General features: G+C 38.9%; 7 protein-coding genes across 8 annotated transcripts; 1 reads left to right on the top strand and 6 right to left on the bottom strand.

Moving 5' to 3' along the window:
• Positions 1–1150: 1150 nt before the first annotated feature.
• On the bottom strand, positions 1151–7102 carry LOC119545648 (angiopoietin-related protein 7-like). Of its 2 annotated transcripts, XM_037851374.1 has the most exons (3): positions 7014–7102; positions 1365–2660; positions 1151–1304 (listed from the first exon to the last, which is right to left on the bottom strand). In XM_037851374.1, exons 2-3 carry the CDS (start codon positions 2612–2614, stop codon positions 1187–1189), a joined length of 1368 nt encoding a protein of 455 aa, XP_037707302.1. In that variant the 5' UTR covers positions 2615–2660; positions 7014–7102; the 3' UTR covers positions 1151–1186. The 2 variants fall into 2 exon arrangements, with proteins under 2 accessions (XP_037707302.1, XP_037707301.1); XM_037851373.1 differs by lacking the exon at positions 7014–7102 and having other exon boundaries at positions 1365–2765.
• LOC119554107 lies at positions 3202–5741 on the bottom strand. The gene is made up of 2 exons (XM_037864866.1): positions 4792–5741; positions 3202–4219 (listed from the first exon to the last, which is right to left on the bottom strand). The coding sequence occupies exons 1-2, from the start codon at positions 5739–5741 to the stop codon at positions 3202–3204; spliced, it is 1968 nt and encodes a 655-aa protein (XP_037720794.1).
• Positions 7103–9732: 2630 nt separating the features above from the next.
• On the bottom strand, positions 9733–10170 carry LOC119545657 (cecropin-C-like). Its single transcript, XM_037851383.1, has 2 exons — positions 10001–10170; positions 9733–9930 (listed from the first exon to the last, which is right to left on the bottom strand). Exons 1-2 carry the CDS (start codon positions 10097–10099, stop codon positions 9838–9840), a joined length of 192 nt encoding a protein of 63 aa, XP_037707311.1. The 5' UTR covers positions 10100–10170; the 3' UTR covers positions 9733–9837.
• Positions 10171–13523: 3353 nt separating this feature from the next.
• On the top strand, positions 13524–14009 carry LOC119545658 (sarcotoxin-1C-like). Its single transcript, XM_037851384.1, has 2 exons — positions 13524–13831; positions 13887–14009. The coding sequence occupies exons 1-2, from the start codon at positions 13733–13735 to the stop codon at positions 13971–13973; spliced, it is 186 nt and encodes a 61-aa protein (XP_037707312.1). The 5' UTR covers positions 13524–13732; the 3' UTR covers positions 13974–14009.
• Positions 14010–14369: 360 nt separating this feature from the next.
• Positions 14370–14774, bottom strand: LOC119545656 (cecropin-C). The gene is made up of 2 exons (XM_037851382.1): positions 14608–14774; positions 14370–14549 (listed from the first exon to the last, which is right to left on the bottom strand). The coding sequence occupies exons 1-2, from the start codon at positions 14704–14706 to the stop codon at positions 14457–14459; spliced, it is 192 nt and encodes a 63-aa protein (XP_037707310.1). The 5' UTR covers positions 14707–14774; the 3' UTR covers positions 14370–14456.
• A 1162-nt stretch (positions 14775–15936) lies between these two features.
• On the bottom strand, positions 15937–16318 carry LOC119545655 (cecropin-C-like). Its single transcript, XM_037851381.1, has 2 exons — positions 16158–16318; positions 15937–16098 (listed from the first exon to the last, which is right to left on the bottom strand). Exons 1-2 carry the CDS (start codon positions 16254–16256, stop codon positions 16006–16008), a joined length of 192 nt encoding a protein of 63 aa, XP_037707309.1. The 5' UTR covers positions 16257–16318; the 3' UTR covers positions 15937–16005.
• A 1205-nt stretch (positions 16319–17523) lies between these two features.
• Positions 17524–17933, bottom strand: LOC119545654 (cecropin-C). The gene is made up of 2 exons (XM_037851380.1): positions 17769–17933; positions 17524–17707 (listed from the first exon to the last, which is right to left on the bottom strand). The coding sequence occupies exons 1-2, from the start codon at positions 17865–17867 to the stop codon at positions 17615–17617; spliced, it is 192 nt and encodes a 63-aa protein (XP_037707308.1). The 5' UTR covers positions 17868–17933; the 3' UTR covers positions 17524–17614.
• Between the last annotated feature and the right edge of the window lie 274 nt (positions 17934–18207).

The raw sequence follows: 18207 nt of genomic DNA, 5'->3' as shown, positions 1-18207 counted from the left end.
ATCCAGTGGTGACGCATTGAATTGCGGACCGAACACCTCCCCATAGGCATTCATATTCATATTCCCGAGTGGAATTTTTGGCACTGCGTCCTATCTATCTGTGCTCACGCGATCTGATCTCAAAGGATCTCATTGGGAGGCAGTCGCCTGGAAGCTGACAACAATTGAATTGATTTTATTGCCCCGGGAAAGTTATGCGCTTACAGGACTTTGGTTCAATGGATGGGCATAATGTCTCGGGTTCAGGATACACACAATAAAAAATGCCTGTGTGTTGATGCCAAACAATTTCATTTCGTTTGTCCTGAAAAGGCACCCAAAAGCCCGGCCATTGTTGTTAGACTGTTTATTAAATTGTTGGTCCAAAAGGGGTGAGATATTTATTCCAGCGGAGGGGGTCAAAATCCGGATCCACCTTTGTTAATCGTCAAGCTGACAATAAATCTTGGCCATGCCAGGGAATCCCGATTGCGTATGTGTAATTCCCGAGCTGACATTTTCCATGAACACTCGACTACTCACTCGCACATTTATTTTCGCCATAGACAAAGGATGCGGACTAGAGGGCAAGGGTTCGGGGAAAAATATTTCATAAATTGAATTGTTTTGCATTGTTGTCGCCCGAAGAGTGCTGCTCTTATTTCGCATTGCTTGACAAACCAAATAAAAAGCATCCAATATGAGTTCTCGAGGGCAGACATGTGTGCACATATATGTTTTATTGTATATTTGTGATTTATAACGCGCTTAGAATGCTAAAAAGACATAGAGCCGGAAAGACTTTCTGATTTGATGATGAAATGTAACTAACAAAGTGAATACATTTCGTTTGGATAGTTTGACATACAATTTTTTACTCACTTTAAAAAAGAACGCTTACAAAATGTAATGAAAATATTACCGTTAAACATATAATTCCAGCATACCTGACACTTTATAATGAATGATATATTTTTAGAAAATGGTATCTGAAACCAATCCAATTTAGGGCTCTAGAAAACAAATACCCTTAAAAGTAAAAATGATTGGAGATATAAGAGTAATTCAAAATATTCCGTATTGTTTTAACAATCTAGTCTTTCTACGATAAATAATAAAAAAAAACAATTTACACTTGTAGTTGATATTATAAGTTGTATATAATGTTTTTTAATTGGTAGTGTGACTATCGAAATTTTATAAAATTTTATAAAGCTGATTTTGGCCTAATCATCATTTGAGTAAAAGCAAGATTATTGTTACCGCCGAAGCCATGCCAAATAATCGTACCTGTTGATCCTCTTAGGTATTTTCCATTAAGCCTACTGCAATAAAAATGTATGTTAGTTTCGAAATAGTTATTATGTTCATATGGACCTATATACCTATAGCTACAATTGTTATACCACCAGGCACCAGAGTGTGATAAAGCGCAATTACTAGAGATTCCGTCATTGTCGCTATCAATCGTGGAGAACTTCAATCCTTCGCTGTATCTCAAAGAATCGCCAGTTGTCCCAGAACATGTTCCTAGTGATTTTAGCTTATAGAATTCCAGCTCGCTTCCGATTTGAAAATTATCATAGTGAGCGTAAGCAGATTCTCCATTAAATTTCATCAGCTTTATGTACAGTTCGTGGGGCTTATCCTTAGTCATCTGGTGCAGCTTCTCCAATCCGATGAACAGCTCTCCAGTTAAGTTTCCAAACCCGTTCTTATAGTTCACCCAGTTTAGATTGAAGTCCACGGATCCGTCCTGACGCCTTTGAATGGTCATCCAGCCATTCGAATTGCATGGAGCTTCAAATACAGCTATTCCGGGCTTATTTATTTTGTAGACTCCATCTGGACGGCCGGTCGGGCAACTTTCCCATTCACGACACGTGTGCAGTTCATCGGTCATTTCAGTTATCTTTTCCAAATCATGTTTCGTCTGATTATTAAGGCTATCGATTTCATTGTCTTTGGTCGAAATTTGTGCACTCAGGTTTTCCAGTTCGTTGTCTTTAACAGTAATTTTTCCCTCAATATTCTTAAGTTGTTCACTCTTATCACTAATTTCTTTTTCTTTTGACTTTATAATGTCATCTCTTATTTTCACCTCCTCAGTTCTATCATTAATGTCTTTTATTTTAACCTTAACGTCATCTCTTGATTTTGCCAGCTGACTCTGCAGGTTACTTATAGTAACTGTCATAAAGTTAACCTTTTCACTTTGTTCGAGTATTTGCTTATCTTTCGTTTTTATGAGATCACAATCCTGAATTTCTTTCACTTTTTCTTGTATGAGGTCATCTTTGAATTTTAGTTGTTGTTCAGCATTAACCAACCTCATGTTTAGATTATTAATAGCTGCAGCCATTTCTTTTTCCTTGGCACATGATATCTCATTGACTGCTAACTGACTCTTCAACTTGTAAATAGTTTCCATTTGTTCAATTTTTTCCTTATTATGTTCATCCTTGATTTGTAATTGGATTTTACAATAGTCCAACTTTAAATTCAATTCTCTAATAGTGCTTTCCAGATTTAGATCAGACGACGGCGATTCCTGCAGTCCATTGGTGCCGTCAACGAGATATAGCTGATCCAGGACCGAAGTTATCAGAAAAATTCCTAAGATGCGCGGACTCATTTCGGCTAGTATGTGAAATGTATTATCGCCGACTGCGAAAACGGAACTGATCTCAAGTTCAAATTTATTGCCACTGCTTATGTAGCACAAGCGCTTCCCCAGAATTCCCAGAATATATGTACGTAGTAACGTATATACAGCCAAATCTTCTTATCACCACAGTACTATCACTCCCCAAACAAGTGTGCCTGACCCTCAGGAAAAAAGTGGCGTATTTCGATGACAAATCCTAAACGAACGATGTCAAAAGTTCGGTAAGCTCGTATTTTCTTTATCCAGGATCGAAAGAATTTCCAAAGAAAAATCTTTTCTGATTACACTTTCAATTTAAGAGCGATACCTCTTTTAAGAACGTTCGCTATACAAATTTCAAGATCGATTCCTAAAATACTCGTTTTGCATTTTTCTGGGTGTATGGCGTCTTTATGTGTGGTATGAGCGGCAGGCTATCTCCCAAAGACTCGCGCACAGTCCAGAGATCAGAAACCTTCCGACCTGCAAAGTGCTGGATAGATAGACCTATCAATTCTCAATTCAGTTGCAGTCTTTAATTGGAATGCCAAAATCATAATCAATAATTTTGCGATCTAAGGGTTAAAACGACGATAGATAAGATCAGTTGAATGGACGGGGGAATTGGACCTGTGCCAAGGTCTGTTCAGAGGGGTGGGATCGAAGCGGCGGGGATCGTCGAAGCCCCCAACGTTTCGGAACGGGAGCTGTTTGCGTGGCTTCTTCTTTGGGGGATTTCGCATGCGGGGCTTTGGGGGATCTGCGTGGATGTTGCCCTTGCCGTAGAGCCAGGGGAACTTCTTCTTCCGCTCGCCCATCACACAGCCGCCGTACTGGACCATCATGTTGGCCGGATGCGGGTACATGGTGGGCGCTGCCCAGTCGTGATCCACGTACTGGGTCTCCACATGCGCCCTGTCTGGCTTCCGCCGGCGGTCGGGCTTCAAAACGCCCGCTGGGGGCGTGACCCCAAAGTCGTACTCCCGGTCACTGTCGTCGTCGTCGCTGTTCGGCGAGTAGACAAAGGTGTCCGAGTTGTCCGGCCAGCCCCGCTGGCGACACTCCCTGGCTAGCTCGAACTGCATCCGCTTCTTGTCGTTGTGACTCCGGCAGAAGCAGCTGGCCACCGGGCGGCGGCAGGTGCAGGGGGCGAACCCCTTGTCCTGCAGGGCCACCCGAATCTGGCGGAGACCAGCGGCCAGCGGATCCTTGGTGATGCGGAAGACCACGGGCTTCATGTCCGCATACGGGTTGGCACTGGTGGCCAGGGCGCGGGGCGTGGGGTGCTGCACCAGAGGCTCCTCATCCTGGTCACCCCGATCCTTGGGGCACTTCCGGCGGCGGTAGTGGTAGCGCGACAGGCAGATATTGTCGGCCGGGAAGTCCTTCAGGAAGTAGGCCATCAGCTGGCGGATGGGTCGGGAAATGGCCCCGGGTCGCCAGGACTTGTGGCGCGCCATCTCGCTCTTGGTCCACATCCAACCCATGTGGCAGGGCACCTTGCAGTAGCCGGTGTACTTGCTGTCCGAGATGCAGTCCATGTGGCCTATGCGGGGGTCTTTGGGCTCCTTCCTCGACTTCAGGAAGGTGTAGCTGCAAGGAACAGGGTTAAGCCATGGTAATTCAAGGATTCAGGAAAAGCGTTTACAAATGAGTATACTCAAAACATACTAAAAAACCACACTAAGAAAAATGGAAGAGGTTTTCTACTGCACTTATGAATTAATACAAAAACGTAACACTTAATAAAAAATTCCTAAAATTGCATCTTTTTTAAATTTGTTAAATTCATAGAAACCGCAATGGACGAAAGGCGAAGTTAAAAGTATTTAAGGAGGTTGAAACTTTAGAATTTTCTGCGTTGTTTTTGTCAGTATAGGAAAGATGTTATTTTTCCCTATGACATTTATCCATTGCACTTTTTAATATTTTTAAATATGGAATTTGATTTGATGGATTTGATTTTAATATGAACTTTGTTGTTAAAATAATAATTGTTTTTTGTAGACGAGAAGATGAATTCATAAATTGTTTCTTTTTATCTGGCCTCTTCTCAATAAAGGAGTAACTTAGCGCTTAGCAAAACTAAGATGGTTCATCTCGAAAAACGATTTATAGAGCACTTTCGATTTGAAGAACGTTTCTTCTCGAATATCGAAACTCACCATCGGGACTTCTTGCGGTGGACGGGCTTCTTCTTAACTCTGGTTTTCGGGGGCTTGGGATAGGCCCGGTCAATCTCGTCCAGGGCCCTTTGCAGCGACTTCCTGGCCTTTCGGCGGGCCTTGAGCGACTTGCTCTTCCTGCAGGCTGCATCGCATTCCTTCCTCAGCTCCTGGGCCACCGCATCCGCCTCGTCGGCGCCCTTCTTCTTGCCATACATATTCCGCATCTCCGTGAAGATGGAGATCAGTTGGGTGCGACGCTGTGAGGTGTCCGAGTTGGTTTTCTTCACCGGACTCTTGATTTCTGGTAAGGATCTGGCCGCAGTGCCGGGCTCAGCCTGTGGCAGGGTAACGGGCTTTACCTTGCACTCGGATTCCTTGAAGAAGTTCTCGCAGAGCTTGCGAATGCGACATCGGGTGCAGGGTTTCCCACCCAGACAGCCACATTGCTTGGGCACATTGGGATCATCGTTGACCTGGGACTTCCGGACTTCGGAGGTATTGGAGGAGCCCAGTTCACAGGGCACCTTGCGCAGGGAATCCCTGAGGAGTTGCTGAGCTGTGGCCGTAAGATCGTAGGGCTCCTCGCTGGGATGTATGTCCTCGAAGGTCTTATACCCGCAATACGGGCAGGCGGAGATCTTGGGCAGCCATCTGATGTCCGAACGGCAGAGCTGGCAGAGATTCGGTGGCCTGTAGGCCTGCTGCTTCAGTTGGGGTTCCTTCTGGGGACACAGGCCCACCAGCCTGCGACGAGCTGCCTGCTCCATGGAAGCAGTTAGGGATATCGCCTTTCTCTTTCTGGGAGGCCTGTCCACCTCGAACTCATTAACATCGCAGGAGGACGAGGAGGAGGAAGTATCCGTGGTGGTCTTGGGCGACCGGCACTTGCAGTGCCAACGACGGGACTTGTCATGTGAACTGGGAGGCTTGGGCACCTTCCTGGCCATACAGGAATAAAAGGAAACGATCTAGCTGATCAAGCCGCAAAGTCAGCAAACAATATGCCACTTATCCTTACCCCAAACATAAATAATGTAGACATAAAAAGACATCTTAAATCTGAATTTGCAATAAAACAATAGGAAAACATTATACACTGCAGTCAATGGTACCAATCAATTAATGCGAATAACTCTCACACCTGGGACTACTTAAAACAGTCCCACCAACATTGGACCAGGCTTGACCAAATAAAAATAACACGACTTCGACTAGGACACACAAACGTAACCAACACTATTTAAATCGAAACTCAATACCAATTTGTCCGTTTTGCCAAGGTGACATTTCAATAAGTCATATGCTAAACTCATGCCCATCCCTCCTACAAATCAAACAAGCCATATTTAGCAACAGTAACCCCCTAAACCTCCTTAGCAACCCTGACCCAGACAACATACAAAAAATCCTACTTTTCCTTAAAAAAACTGAATTATACCACAAAATATAAAAAAATGTACATAACAAACACAATTATCAACTAGCCAATTACTCAATATTAGATTAAGATACAGTAACATTGTAAACCAACATAGCCATAGGCCCTGCAGCCAGCGCTATACTACTTAAGTTAGTTTAGTTTTGTAAACTACTCAATCTGTTATAATAATAATAATAATCTTTTTCTTTTAAGAGTAATTGATCGTCTTTGCTCTTGAGTTCGTTAGATTTCTCATTGACTTCTTTATTTTTAAGGCTCACAAGCTCATCCTTGAGTTTAATTTGTTCCTCCGAATTTTTTAACTGTTTCTGCAATTTTTTTATAGTTTCTGCCATGGAATTCACTCTGTCACTTTGTTCAACGATTTGCTTGTCCTTTAAATTTATAAGATCGTCCTTGCCTTTCAGACTTTCAGTTATATCCATAATTTCTTTAACTTTTAAATTGATTAGATCTTTGTTTTGAGTTTGACAATCAGCAATTACTAACTGACTTTGCAAGTTGCTATTATCTTTAATCTTGAGTTCTCCGGTTTTTTCCTTGAGAAGATCATCTCTGTACTTAATTTGTTCTTTTGCAATTTGCTAATCACTTTGAAGACTTCCAATAGTTCCTTTCAATGAAATCACTTGTTCCTTTAATTCATCAATCAAAATACTCTCCGAATGCAGCTTTACAGCATTATCAAGGATGGGTTTAAGGATCGAAAAGCAGTAGCCGTTGCATTTGCTTTCAAGTGGTGGAATTTTAGATGGGAATTCTCGAATTTCATTGTCACCGTTAACAAGATATAGCTGTTCCAGTATCGAAATTATCAGAAAAATTACTAGGACGTTCGATTTCATTTTGGGTAACGCGACGTTCGGCTAACACAGTCGACTAGGAACTGAACTGAACTGCGACATATGGATGCACTCATATTTATATTAGCTCGGTGTAGGAATGTATTTGAGCTTTCTTGCTCTCGTTTTAATTTAAAAAGCAATACAACTAAGCACACGGTTCTTATGTATCGATAAGAGTGTCCCCACGACCGAATATATACAACATTTGTTTTCGAAACGAATTGTTATACGGTTTCTTATCTGCCACATATATGATCACGGCTTGATCGAGTGCGCCGGTGTCGCTGATTCCATTTTAAGTATTTTTCTTGGAATTAAAAAAAATATATATACTTATACATAAAACGAACATTAAAGAAATAATGTTGTTATTCAGCCTGATATACAATACAAAAATTACTCGACAATTTATCTGGAAATATTTAATAAGACAAGGTGGTATTTCTTGCTTTGAGGATTTATAAATTATGCCCCTTAGTATACTAAATACCTATTTTTAAGTAGTAAGGTATATACGAATATTTTGTTTAGATTTCAACTCAAAACAAAAATGCACCCTTTAGATACATCTTGGATCATTAAAATTCTTAATAACAAAGAGGATTAAAGAGCTGAGTGTATTTTACAGGTAATCGTCTGACATCGTTAGCTGTCTGGGAAATACTATAACAATATACCTCACACCGATTATGGCATTTTAAATATGATAAATTGTCGCACAGAGCTCTCAAATGAAATTGCAAGAAAGTGAAACCGCAGTTTAGTTTGTGGAATGGACAAGATGGGTGGAGAAAGGCCGCACCATTGCTAACTGCTTCTGACACCTTAAAAGGCGAATTGAATTTAAATTTGTTGATTATGCTCGGGTAGTGCGAATAATGGTTATATTGAGCCATAAAAGAAATTAAGTCAAACATTATTCTTGGCTGAGCACTCGATAGCACCCCATCTGTGTGCAGTATATTTTAAAACAACTTTCACCACCTTTGAACTGGGTGGGCAAATATTATTGATACATCGGCGGCTTCTCAATGGCTTGTAAACGATTTCTGGAGAGGATTTCGGTTTTCAAGGGGCAATCCAAGCGGGGGGCCACATACTTATTCCACTTACTCCGCAGCTACAACGCATATTACACTTTTTGGCAACAGATTTTTGAGTGCTGTTCGAGGGGCTTACGCATGATTTTCCGGGATTTGCTTTATGAAATTTTCAAATTTTACAATCTGCGCAACGGGAGGGCCGACTGAGGAAATTACACCACGAGTCTACTTCTTTTCTATGTAATTTCAAAATGATTATTACTGCGAGGGGGTGGCGGAAATCAATGCATAAATTACAAAATACAGCCGGCAGACAAAAGCTGATCTTTATTGTTATTCAAATTCAAATCATTTGGCAGCTGCCGCGGCTCCATCGCCGTCGTCATTTGAAGTTGGATTTTGGACTTCAGAGTTCCGCGGCGCCGAGAACGGTGATAATGATTGACTGGCAGACAATCCCGGTCTAATCTGTCAATAATTCAGACCATGTGCTCTGGCTTTTAGCGCTTTCGAGCCCGAGGCGTCGAATTGGCCGCCCAAGCTGTCGATTTCCCAGGCGAGTTGGCCTAATCCGATGGAGATGCCGTGTAATTAGGCCGCCGCGACATCGGAAGTGCCTTTAAAATTGATTCGGATGCGGTTTTTAAATTTCAGCTTCGGGCAGATTTATTGGAAAAGTACAACCATGAAAAATATTGAAAATATTGTGTTACTACCAAATGCTTTAACAGCTTTTATTCAGATTTCATATAGCTCTGCATTTTCTGAAACATTACTTATTGAAACTGAAACATAAGTTTATTGTAATTTATTGTAACATTGTTGGCATCAAATAAATATTCATTTAATCAAACTAATACTAGTTGATGCCAAAAAGAATATTTCAACCTAATGATATGATTTTGGTTTCAGGTAAAAATATAAAAAATATAGGTAAGCAGTAGTTCAAACTGCTACTGCAGTTTTAAATAGTTTAAACTAAATTTAGTATTTACTCAAATGGATTCCTTTTTGCATATTAACATTTTATAAAACTAATGTTTTTCTTTACTTAATGTTGAAAAACTCATTAATTTTAAATGATTATTTTTTCATAATATTCATTTGATGCCACACAGATATTCCAATTTAATTACCCCCACTCCGTTTTTGTTTTTCTTTCGCGAAACCTGTGAATCATTTCCACAAGGAGTTCCGATAATGTAATGTAAACTTTGCGGTCACGTGGCGCGACCTCCGCTCTCATGTAAGTAAATCAAAGCAAATTACCAGCCGAACACACAAAATGCGAAATACAAAACATAACACACGGCACACATGGGCCAAGGGCCACTCCCACCCACTTCAAACATTTCGGAACCCAGAGACCCCGCCTTGAAAAAGGACCTCAAGTGTTTTGACATTTAAACGCGTTTGTGCCCGAAATGACCACCAACAAGAGGTGGACCCGGAGCACAAGGTCGATGGCCCAAGGGAGCCCTTACACTTGTGCCCTGATCCCGAGAATCCCCGGGAAAACTGTGGGAAAACGGGAAAAGCCCAGCCCACCCTGGGAAAATGTAATCAACCCATAGAACACCATAAACATATACACATATGCACATGTAAATTTCGGGGATGTAAGCTAGTTTATTTCTATATGTGATTGTAAATAAATAAGTGTTTATAATTAAGCAGGTTGTCCTCGGAGAATCCTTTGAGGGACTTTCAAAGCTCATCCTCTGGCGGTGGCTGCCACATTGGCGGCTTGTTGCGCAATCCCCAGACCTTGGATTGTGGCATCTCGAGTGTGCTGGCCAATGCGTTCCTTTAAAAACCAATTTAAGATATACATTATAATATGTAATTACTTTTTAATTTATTTTTGAAATACTTACAATTTTCTTGCCCAATTTCTTCAGCCAACCGGCTTCAGATTGTCCAAAACCAATCGCCAGGATGAGGGCCACGAACACAAAGATCTTATTGAAGTTCATAATGAAATGTATGGATATAACTCCTTGATTTTGGATTAGCTATTTAGCTGTGGTTATAGCTGTTGCTGTGGGTACTGAGCGACTGATGATGGAACCTGTGGCATAGGCACCTTTTATAGCGAAGACAGCGATTCCGATAAGGTGAAGCCAGGGGATTTTTTCACCGCGAAAAGAGCGAGACTGCAAGTGGATCCCCTTCTTTATGGGGGACCTAAATTATCTGTTTGTCCAGCTGCTAATAAAAACGGAGCTCGCCTAGGCCTAAAGTTATGAAATTTAGTTATCATATATACAAAATGCCAACGAAATATAGACGGTTTTAAAATAAAATTGAATATACTATATATCATTTTTGGTTAAGATTTATCAAGTAGTAGAAGTTTTGATTTATGATAATTTTTTTAACATATTTAGCTGGTTGAATATTTGCAATTTAGCTTCTGTTTCTCGCAAACGCTATTTAGCCTATGAATCTTAAAAACTTTGTGGAGTAGGTGTACATATGGAAGGTTAAAATTTAGCATTTGAATATTATATATCTAACTTATTTTGTTTTTAAAATTTCTGTTAATATAATATATCATAGATTTTTATGCTCTACTAACTAATGTAGTAGGCAGCTTACAAAATATTAATTTACAAGCCGAAACGCTGGATTAATTCACCATAAACACACTCACGCAACTGTACTTGCTTTTTAAGAGGGGGATGGCCCGGGATTTAGGCCTTTTCACATTGGCACATAATATCAACCACCACGAAAATGTAACTTTAATTTCAACCATAAAAAACCAACAACGAGGGGCAGACAATAGACTCGCAGCAAAGACAACAAATGAATTAAATCAGCAAGGGAGGATAGAAAGATATATGTATTTTATGGGGTGGAGAGGTGACTAAGAGTAGAGCATCTCGAATAGGAAGCTCCGAGGATGATGGGCGCCCTGTCAGGATATGCCACTAATTTCCTTAACAAGTAAAAACGCTTTATCCATCTTGGGCCTTGACTCCGCTTCCTTTCCGAACTCGATGTTGCTCCTTTCCGGTTCCATGGCCTCTGCGAAATGTAAATAAAATCGCTCGAATTAACCGCTGAGTGACAGCTACAAGTGGCAGACGGAGACACAAAGGAGGGAGCCGGCAGTCCTGTGTCATAACCGCCAGGACCAAGTCCTCATCCTCATCCTCATCCTCTGGAGCATCCAGAGTTGGTGGAGCCCACAGCAGCGGAAGTAAGTCAGTAAATGCCGCAACTGGTTCCGAAGGATGGCTCAACTACTCAAACTGGAGAGAGGCATTCTCAGATGACAGGAGACTTAAATGACATTAAGGTGAGGAAAAAGGTTTAAGAGGTGAGTACTACTGATTCTGGGCGGTAATTTGTAGAGGAGAAAGAAATAAACTTGTTGTTTAATAAAATATCTTTATTTTTAGGACACACAAATATTTTGAATTATACCTATGTTTTGTAATCTGAGATTATATTACTTTTATCCTAGCCTACCTTCCTAGTATACCTGATGTATTACCTAAAATAATACTTTAACAGATTATACATATAACCACTATAAGGAATACTATAGAACAAATCAGATGCTAGTAACCCCTATATAGTTGTACACTATTATATTTACATTTACTATATATATTATAATATTTTAAAAAACTAGAATAACCAAAGTATCGCAAGTGACTCAGGCGATCTTCACCGAATCTATAAGCAGGCTTCCCCGGGCTCTAAATTCCCGTTCCCCTTGGCAAAGATTAGCAGTCCACCTGGAGACAATGGCTGTGTCAATGTTTGAGCATCTTGGCCTTGTCTCTTCGATAGGGAAATAATCAGAAGATGCCGTCGGGGGAACTTTTTCCCTGGGATTCCCATTGAGAAAGACAGCGGAACTTAAATTGACAAACGAGAGTCTTGCTGATAAAGAACAACGACAATATAGCCAGAAGAAAGGCAAGAATCAGCTCAATTACGGGTGCGCCCCTCACCTTCAAGACTGATCAGTGATCACTCACTTGAATCATAATACTAAAGCGTCATAAAGTATCGGATCCACCTGGTTATGGGAACCCTTCACTGAGCTCTGAGCTCTCTGTGATTTTTGGGGACAGAGAAATCACCCGCGTGCAATTCCATTCATAAAACTCAGTCATAGTAAAAAATCTGTTACCCATTACTAGGGGTATTTACTCGGGGTATATTTATTTGCATATATATAATGTATATAAAAAGCGTTTATAAACAAGTTAGTTAGGTAGAGATGAAACAGGGGTCTGTACTCAAAAAAGACATTCTTTTAACAGTCATCCGGCGTCTTAAAGTTCTGTTGTATCTAAACATCTGTTGACTAACATTCCGCCCAGTGATCAATTAAGTCTAGTTCGAGGTATCTCGTATGTGTCAGTAGATCGTTCCCACTCGATTCTACGATCGTTCAACCCATTGAGTAATCGTCAGTTGTTGTTTTGTGTAGCTTTTTTAAGTTCTGTTGTGGGGAAGCCAATGAAACGAGCTTGCTGATTAATCCATTTTGCTCGACGCCGGAATGTTTGGCGTTATTTCCCGTACTTTTTCTAAAAGTCAGTTTTTTGCTTTTACTCAAACTGTTTGTAACCACAACTAATGGAATTTATTATGTTTTGAGTGTGCAAGAATGGTAGTGTTTATTCAGATTTGTGGTAGAGATAATTTAAAAAGCTATGTGGATACAGGGGATTTCTTTCCGTTCAGGAAACAGAAAAGAGATAGAAACACAGTTGGTATGCAGCGAGTTAACTCGAATTCAGTAGGTGACATTCTCCATGGAGGAACTTAATGGTTTTTGATGGCAACTTTATTCATAGCTCATTCATGAAACCTACTACTTCCTACTGATAAACCATTGCCATGTGATTACTGGACTTTATGTATGAAAGTGTTTTAGCAAAAGAATCGAGAGGGCATCACCATCAAGTGATGCTGATAAGGCGGCAAAGGGGATTTTTTCTGGAAAAAAAATGAATATAGAACAAATAAATGAGCAGGCTTGTCTTTTGGAAAGTACACTTTCTGTTCATAGAGACAGGAACTATGCAATCCCTGGAAGCTTAAACAAATTAAATATTTTATTTTGCACATAGTAAATACCACCACCAAGTGAGACTGCAAATTCAGACATCGATCAATTACTGTATTACCACCGACCCCTCTCCGAATTTAAATGCAGCGACAGTTTTCGAGCAAGAACAACACTAGGGAATATATAAAGCACAAAATTAAAACTGAATTACAAAACAGACGTTGAAAGTTGCTCTCATTTATACAGACACCAACCGAAAGGAACTTAGTACTAAACTCCCCGTACCACTGAGCAGACGTGTAAAGTAGTGTATTTTAAAAAATACAATGCAATATATAATTTCTTAAATTAAAATCAGCCCTTATATTCTATAAATAGTTAGTTAATAGTGCAACACAATTATTGGATGTTCCGATCTGAGTCCATCTTGTGAACTTTTGTCGCTGTAAAAAAATCCCCGTCTGTGCAGCAAAAGCATCTCTTGGTTTCGCTATCAGTCATCAGTCCTTCAGTCCTTCAGTTCACTGCAACAACAGCTTTCTTTCTGTAATAAACCTACAATCTCGTCATGAACTTCAACAAGATCTTCGTCCTTGTGGCCCTTATCTTGGTCATCAATTTGGAAAGTTTTAAGGCTGACTGGCTTAAGAAGCTGGGAAAGAAAATCGTAAGTGTACCACTTGAAAATTGGTATTCAGATATTCATTTAGTTATTTCTATAGAAACGCATTGGCCAACACACTGCGGATGCCACAATTCAGGTCATCGGAATCGCTCGACAAGCCGCCAATGCCGCCGCTCGAGGTTGAAACCGAATCTTGGAACACTCTCCACTTAGACTGCCTTTTAATCTAATTTATATTATAATTTAAAAATAAAATTAAAAAACCAAAATGAGTTCCTTATGTCAATATCAAGAAAAACATACATATTTAAACAAATATAAATAAAACACTAATAAACACGTATTCAATCAGATTTGGTAATTATTTCAGGCTTTTCGCGACGCAGTTTCTAAAAAGAAAGCACAAAAGTTTCGGAGTTTCCAACTTATTCCTCATTCAATAGAAATAAACAATATAAAGAAAGTTTACTTCGAAATACCCTTAAAATCCTTAGTAAATATTACTTCTCTATTTCTCATTCTTTGGAAACTTTGAAGTTTAATAAATATTTTTTCTAACCACTTTTTGAATGTTTTCCGAAGGATATAATTGTTTATTTGTCATATTAATTTGGTAAGTTTTAAATAAATAAATAAGGTTTTTGTAATCGTGTTGAGGATTGCAATTTTATCCTCTAGCGGTAGCAGCAACATTGGCGGCCTGTTGTGCGACTCCCAGACCCTGGATGGTGGCATCTCGAGTGTGCTGGCCAACACGTTCCTGTGAAAAAAAATCAGGATAAGTCTTAAATAAAATTATTTGAAAAAATAGGACTTACAATTTTCTTGCCAATTTTCTTCAGCCAGCCAGCCTCCGATTGGCCCAAACTGATGGCCAGGATGAGGGCCACAAAAACGAAGATCTTGTTGAAGTTCATGGTGATTTTATTTGATTTTAAGGACAAGGTAAAATAACTTTTGCTCCTGATAGTGCTGTTCCAGTAAGAACTGAGTAACTGATGATGCACTTTGGATGGCATGAGCTTTTATAGGAAAATCAGTCGAAAAGTCGGTTCCTGATAAGAAGGGGATTTTTACTACGGAAAAAGTACACGAGAGGGAATCCAATCCGATCGCAACCAATTTGGGGCACTGATTTACAGAGTCTAAATCAGATTTGAGGGATTTTCACGTTTTCGATTTGGTAGACTTAAATCGGGATTTACTGGACATCTCAGATATATGTTGTCAATCTATTAATGCAAAATGAGACAGTAAAAAAAATTGATTTATAATTAAATTTGGATACAATTAAAAAATAAATCAATTTTAAAATATTGAATTCATATTTATTATTCGGTAAATCAAAGATAATTTTAGAAAGCTTTTATGCTCAATCTAAAACTGATTTTTGAATGAATTGAAGGTGTTTTGCCCAATTTATGTTTAGAAGGCTATGTTTTTATGTTTTGGATACTTTAACCAACATATTTAATTTATCTTTTGCAATTCCTTAGAAAAATAAAGTGAAAGAACTAAGAAATTAACCTTTCTGACTGCCTCTGGCTGTTGTTGCGACATGGGCGGCCTTTTGTCCGACTTCGATAACCTGAAGCGTTCCCTTTTAATGTACACCAATGTGCCCTCCTATGGAATATATTTTTATTACTTACTAAAAAGCCATACCAAAAATAATTTACAGTTCTTTCTTTAATTTTGCGTAAAAAATAAGCCTCAGATTGACCCAAGCAAATCGCCATAAAAAGGGCGAGGAAACCAAAGAGCTTATTGAAATTCATTTGCTAAATCTAAGCACTGAAGGAATGTTAATACGAAAATAAATAAAAAAATAGGGGATCAGACGGTTTAAAAAGTCACAGATAAGTCAAAATCTTGGAATTTCCCAATTTAAAAGTAGACAAGAAGAATCAAATTTGTTGGGCGAGATGTCGCAAACTGATCTGAATATTAATTTTTGGGCGCCTGAAGTGTGTGTGTTTATTTTGGAATGCTGATAGCAGATGCTCTGAAGCTCCTGATAGGGTTGATAAGAAAACTTTTAGTTAGTAGGCTGTAAAAGTACAACCTTATAATTTTAGCAAACTTAGCTATTTTAATTATAAAATGTTTTCTAAATAAATGCATTTCTTTAGAGATTGGAAGGTTTATTTACTTAGGTCAATACAATAAATAGTTTATTTTTATATATAAATATCAATAGTGGTTTATCATCGTGGTTAACCTCGGGCAGTTGCTGCGACATTGGCGGCCTGTTGAGCGATTCCCAGACCCTGGATGGTGGCATCTCGAGTGTGCTGGCCAACGCGTTCCTGAAAAGTATATCAATGTTAAGTATCCAATTAAAAACTTTACAGCATATAGTACTTACAAGTTTCTTGCCAATTTTCTTCAGCCAGCCAGCTTCCGATTGGCCCAAACTGATGGCCAGGATGAGGGCGACGAAAACGAAGATCTTGTTGAAGTTCATGGTGATTTGATTTCAGATAAGACGAAAGTAGCTCTTCTTCTGATATTGCTTCTGAAGTGGGAACTGAGCGACTGATGATTGCAACAGAAAGGCGTAGAGCTTTTATAGTCGAATCAGTTTATAAGTCGCCGCCTGATAAGGCAAGCGGGGATTTTATTTGCGGAAAAAGTACACCGGAGGAATCCAACCCGATCGAAATCACTCTGAGCAACCGAACCGAAGAACCCAAATTGGATTAAGGGGGTTTTTTATTTTTGATTGATATGCTTTGGCTCGAGTAGGGATTTACTTACCATTGGGATGTACCATCATGTTGAAAGTAAGAGAAGAAGAAAGACATGGATCAATTGCTTTTAAGAATAGTAATTGGACATCAATTATTTGTGATTATATTACTTAAATACTTTTGATCAAATACAAAATCTGTACAAAAATATTTATTGAACGCATACAGATTAGAAGCTGAGAAGGAGATTACTTGTCATACCAAAATAAATTATATTTGCATATTATATCATTTAAGAAATATTATTCATTTATTATTATTTTTAGTCGTAAATGTATTTAATTATTTTCTTGAGTATATATTGCAATCCATTTAAAATTATAAGCCCTTAGCAGCTGCCTGCATATTTGCATTCAGGGCATACAACGCCCTGTTCTTAAAAGAAATTTTTACTTAGATCCAATAAAAACCAATCAAAGAATAAACAACTTACAAGAGTTTTGCCAAGATCATGTATCCGGGCAGCCTCCGACTGTCCTATGTTAAAAGCAAGGACAAGGACAGTAAAAGCAACCCCTTTTAAAATAGCTTAATCTATTTTAGTGGGCAATAAGCGACTGCTAATTGGAATTAAAAGTCAAGTCCCTTTATAGGGAAAATACTACTACATTTAGAGATAAGGCATAATCGTGGATTTTCCCAAGTGAAATCCAATTTTTTGGGAAGGGTGAAAAACTTAGCATAATAAAATGTTTTGCTCTTATGGCCTTTTGACACTGTCTAAAATTACTAGACTGCATTAAAAAAAAAAAAAAATGTTTTACTATATAAATATATATTTTTTCTAGTTTACCATGATTCCTTATAAATTGAAAAAGCTAGTCCAAGTTTAAGCAAGTGTAGCATGGAATGAATTATGATTGTTTAAAAACTGTTTCTATTTATTTATATATTTATATCCAACTTTTCAATACCTGTATATAGTAATTAAATGTAGAGCATGTACTTTTAATGCCTTCAAGACTAATAAAATACAAGATGTTGTAGACTGCCGTGATCTTTTATTTTCTTAGAACAATAGAATAAATAATAATTGTATTTTAAATTCATAAGTGACAGATATTCATCGTGGTTAACCCCGAGCAGTTGCTGCGACATTGGCAGCTTGTTGAGCGACTCCCAGACCCTGGATGGTGGCATCTCGAGTATGTTGGCCAACGCGCTCCTATAAATGAAGGGAAAAGAGTTAGTTTCCAAATAAAAGTACTACATAATAAAGGTCTTACAATTTTCTTGCCAATTTTCTTCAGCCAGCCAGCCTCCGATTGTCCCAAACTGATGGCCAGGATGAGGGCCACAAAAACGAAGATCTTGTTGAAGTTCATGGCGAAGTTACTGGATTGTTTCTCGGTTAAAAGAAGTCGATAGTAGATAGTGCTGCTGAGAGGGATTTCAGTGACTGATGACTGTGTTTCGAACGGCGTCAGCTTTTATAGGCGAACAGATCGCAGAAAAGAGAGATAAGGTTTCAAGGGGAATTTTAGCTTGGCGAAAAGGTACACAAGCCAGTTGAAATCAGATTGTATGTATTCAGATGCATATAATACACAAAGCAAAATAATATACAAACTGTGAGTCAGTAAGACCATTTACAACTATTTTATTTTACTTCCATTAATTTTTGTATAATACATATATTTTTATTTTATTCATAAGTTTTAATAA

The sequence above is a fragment of the Drosophila subpulchrella genome, chromosome 3R, assembly GCF_014743375.2.
Source record: "Drosophila subpulchrella strain 33 F10 #4 breed RU33 chromosome 3R, RU_Dsub_v1.1 Primary Assembly, whole genome shotgun sequence".
NCBI lineage: Eukaryota > Metazoa > Arthropoda > Insecta > Diptera > Drosophilidae > Drosophila > Drosophila subpulchrella.
This window is presented reverse-complemented; position numbering and strand designations above follow the sequence as displayed.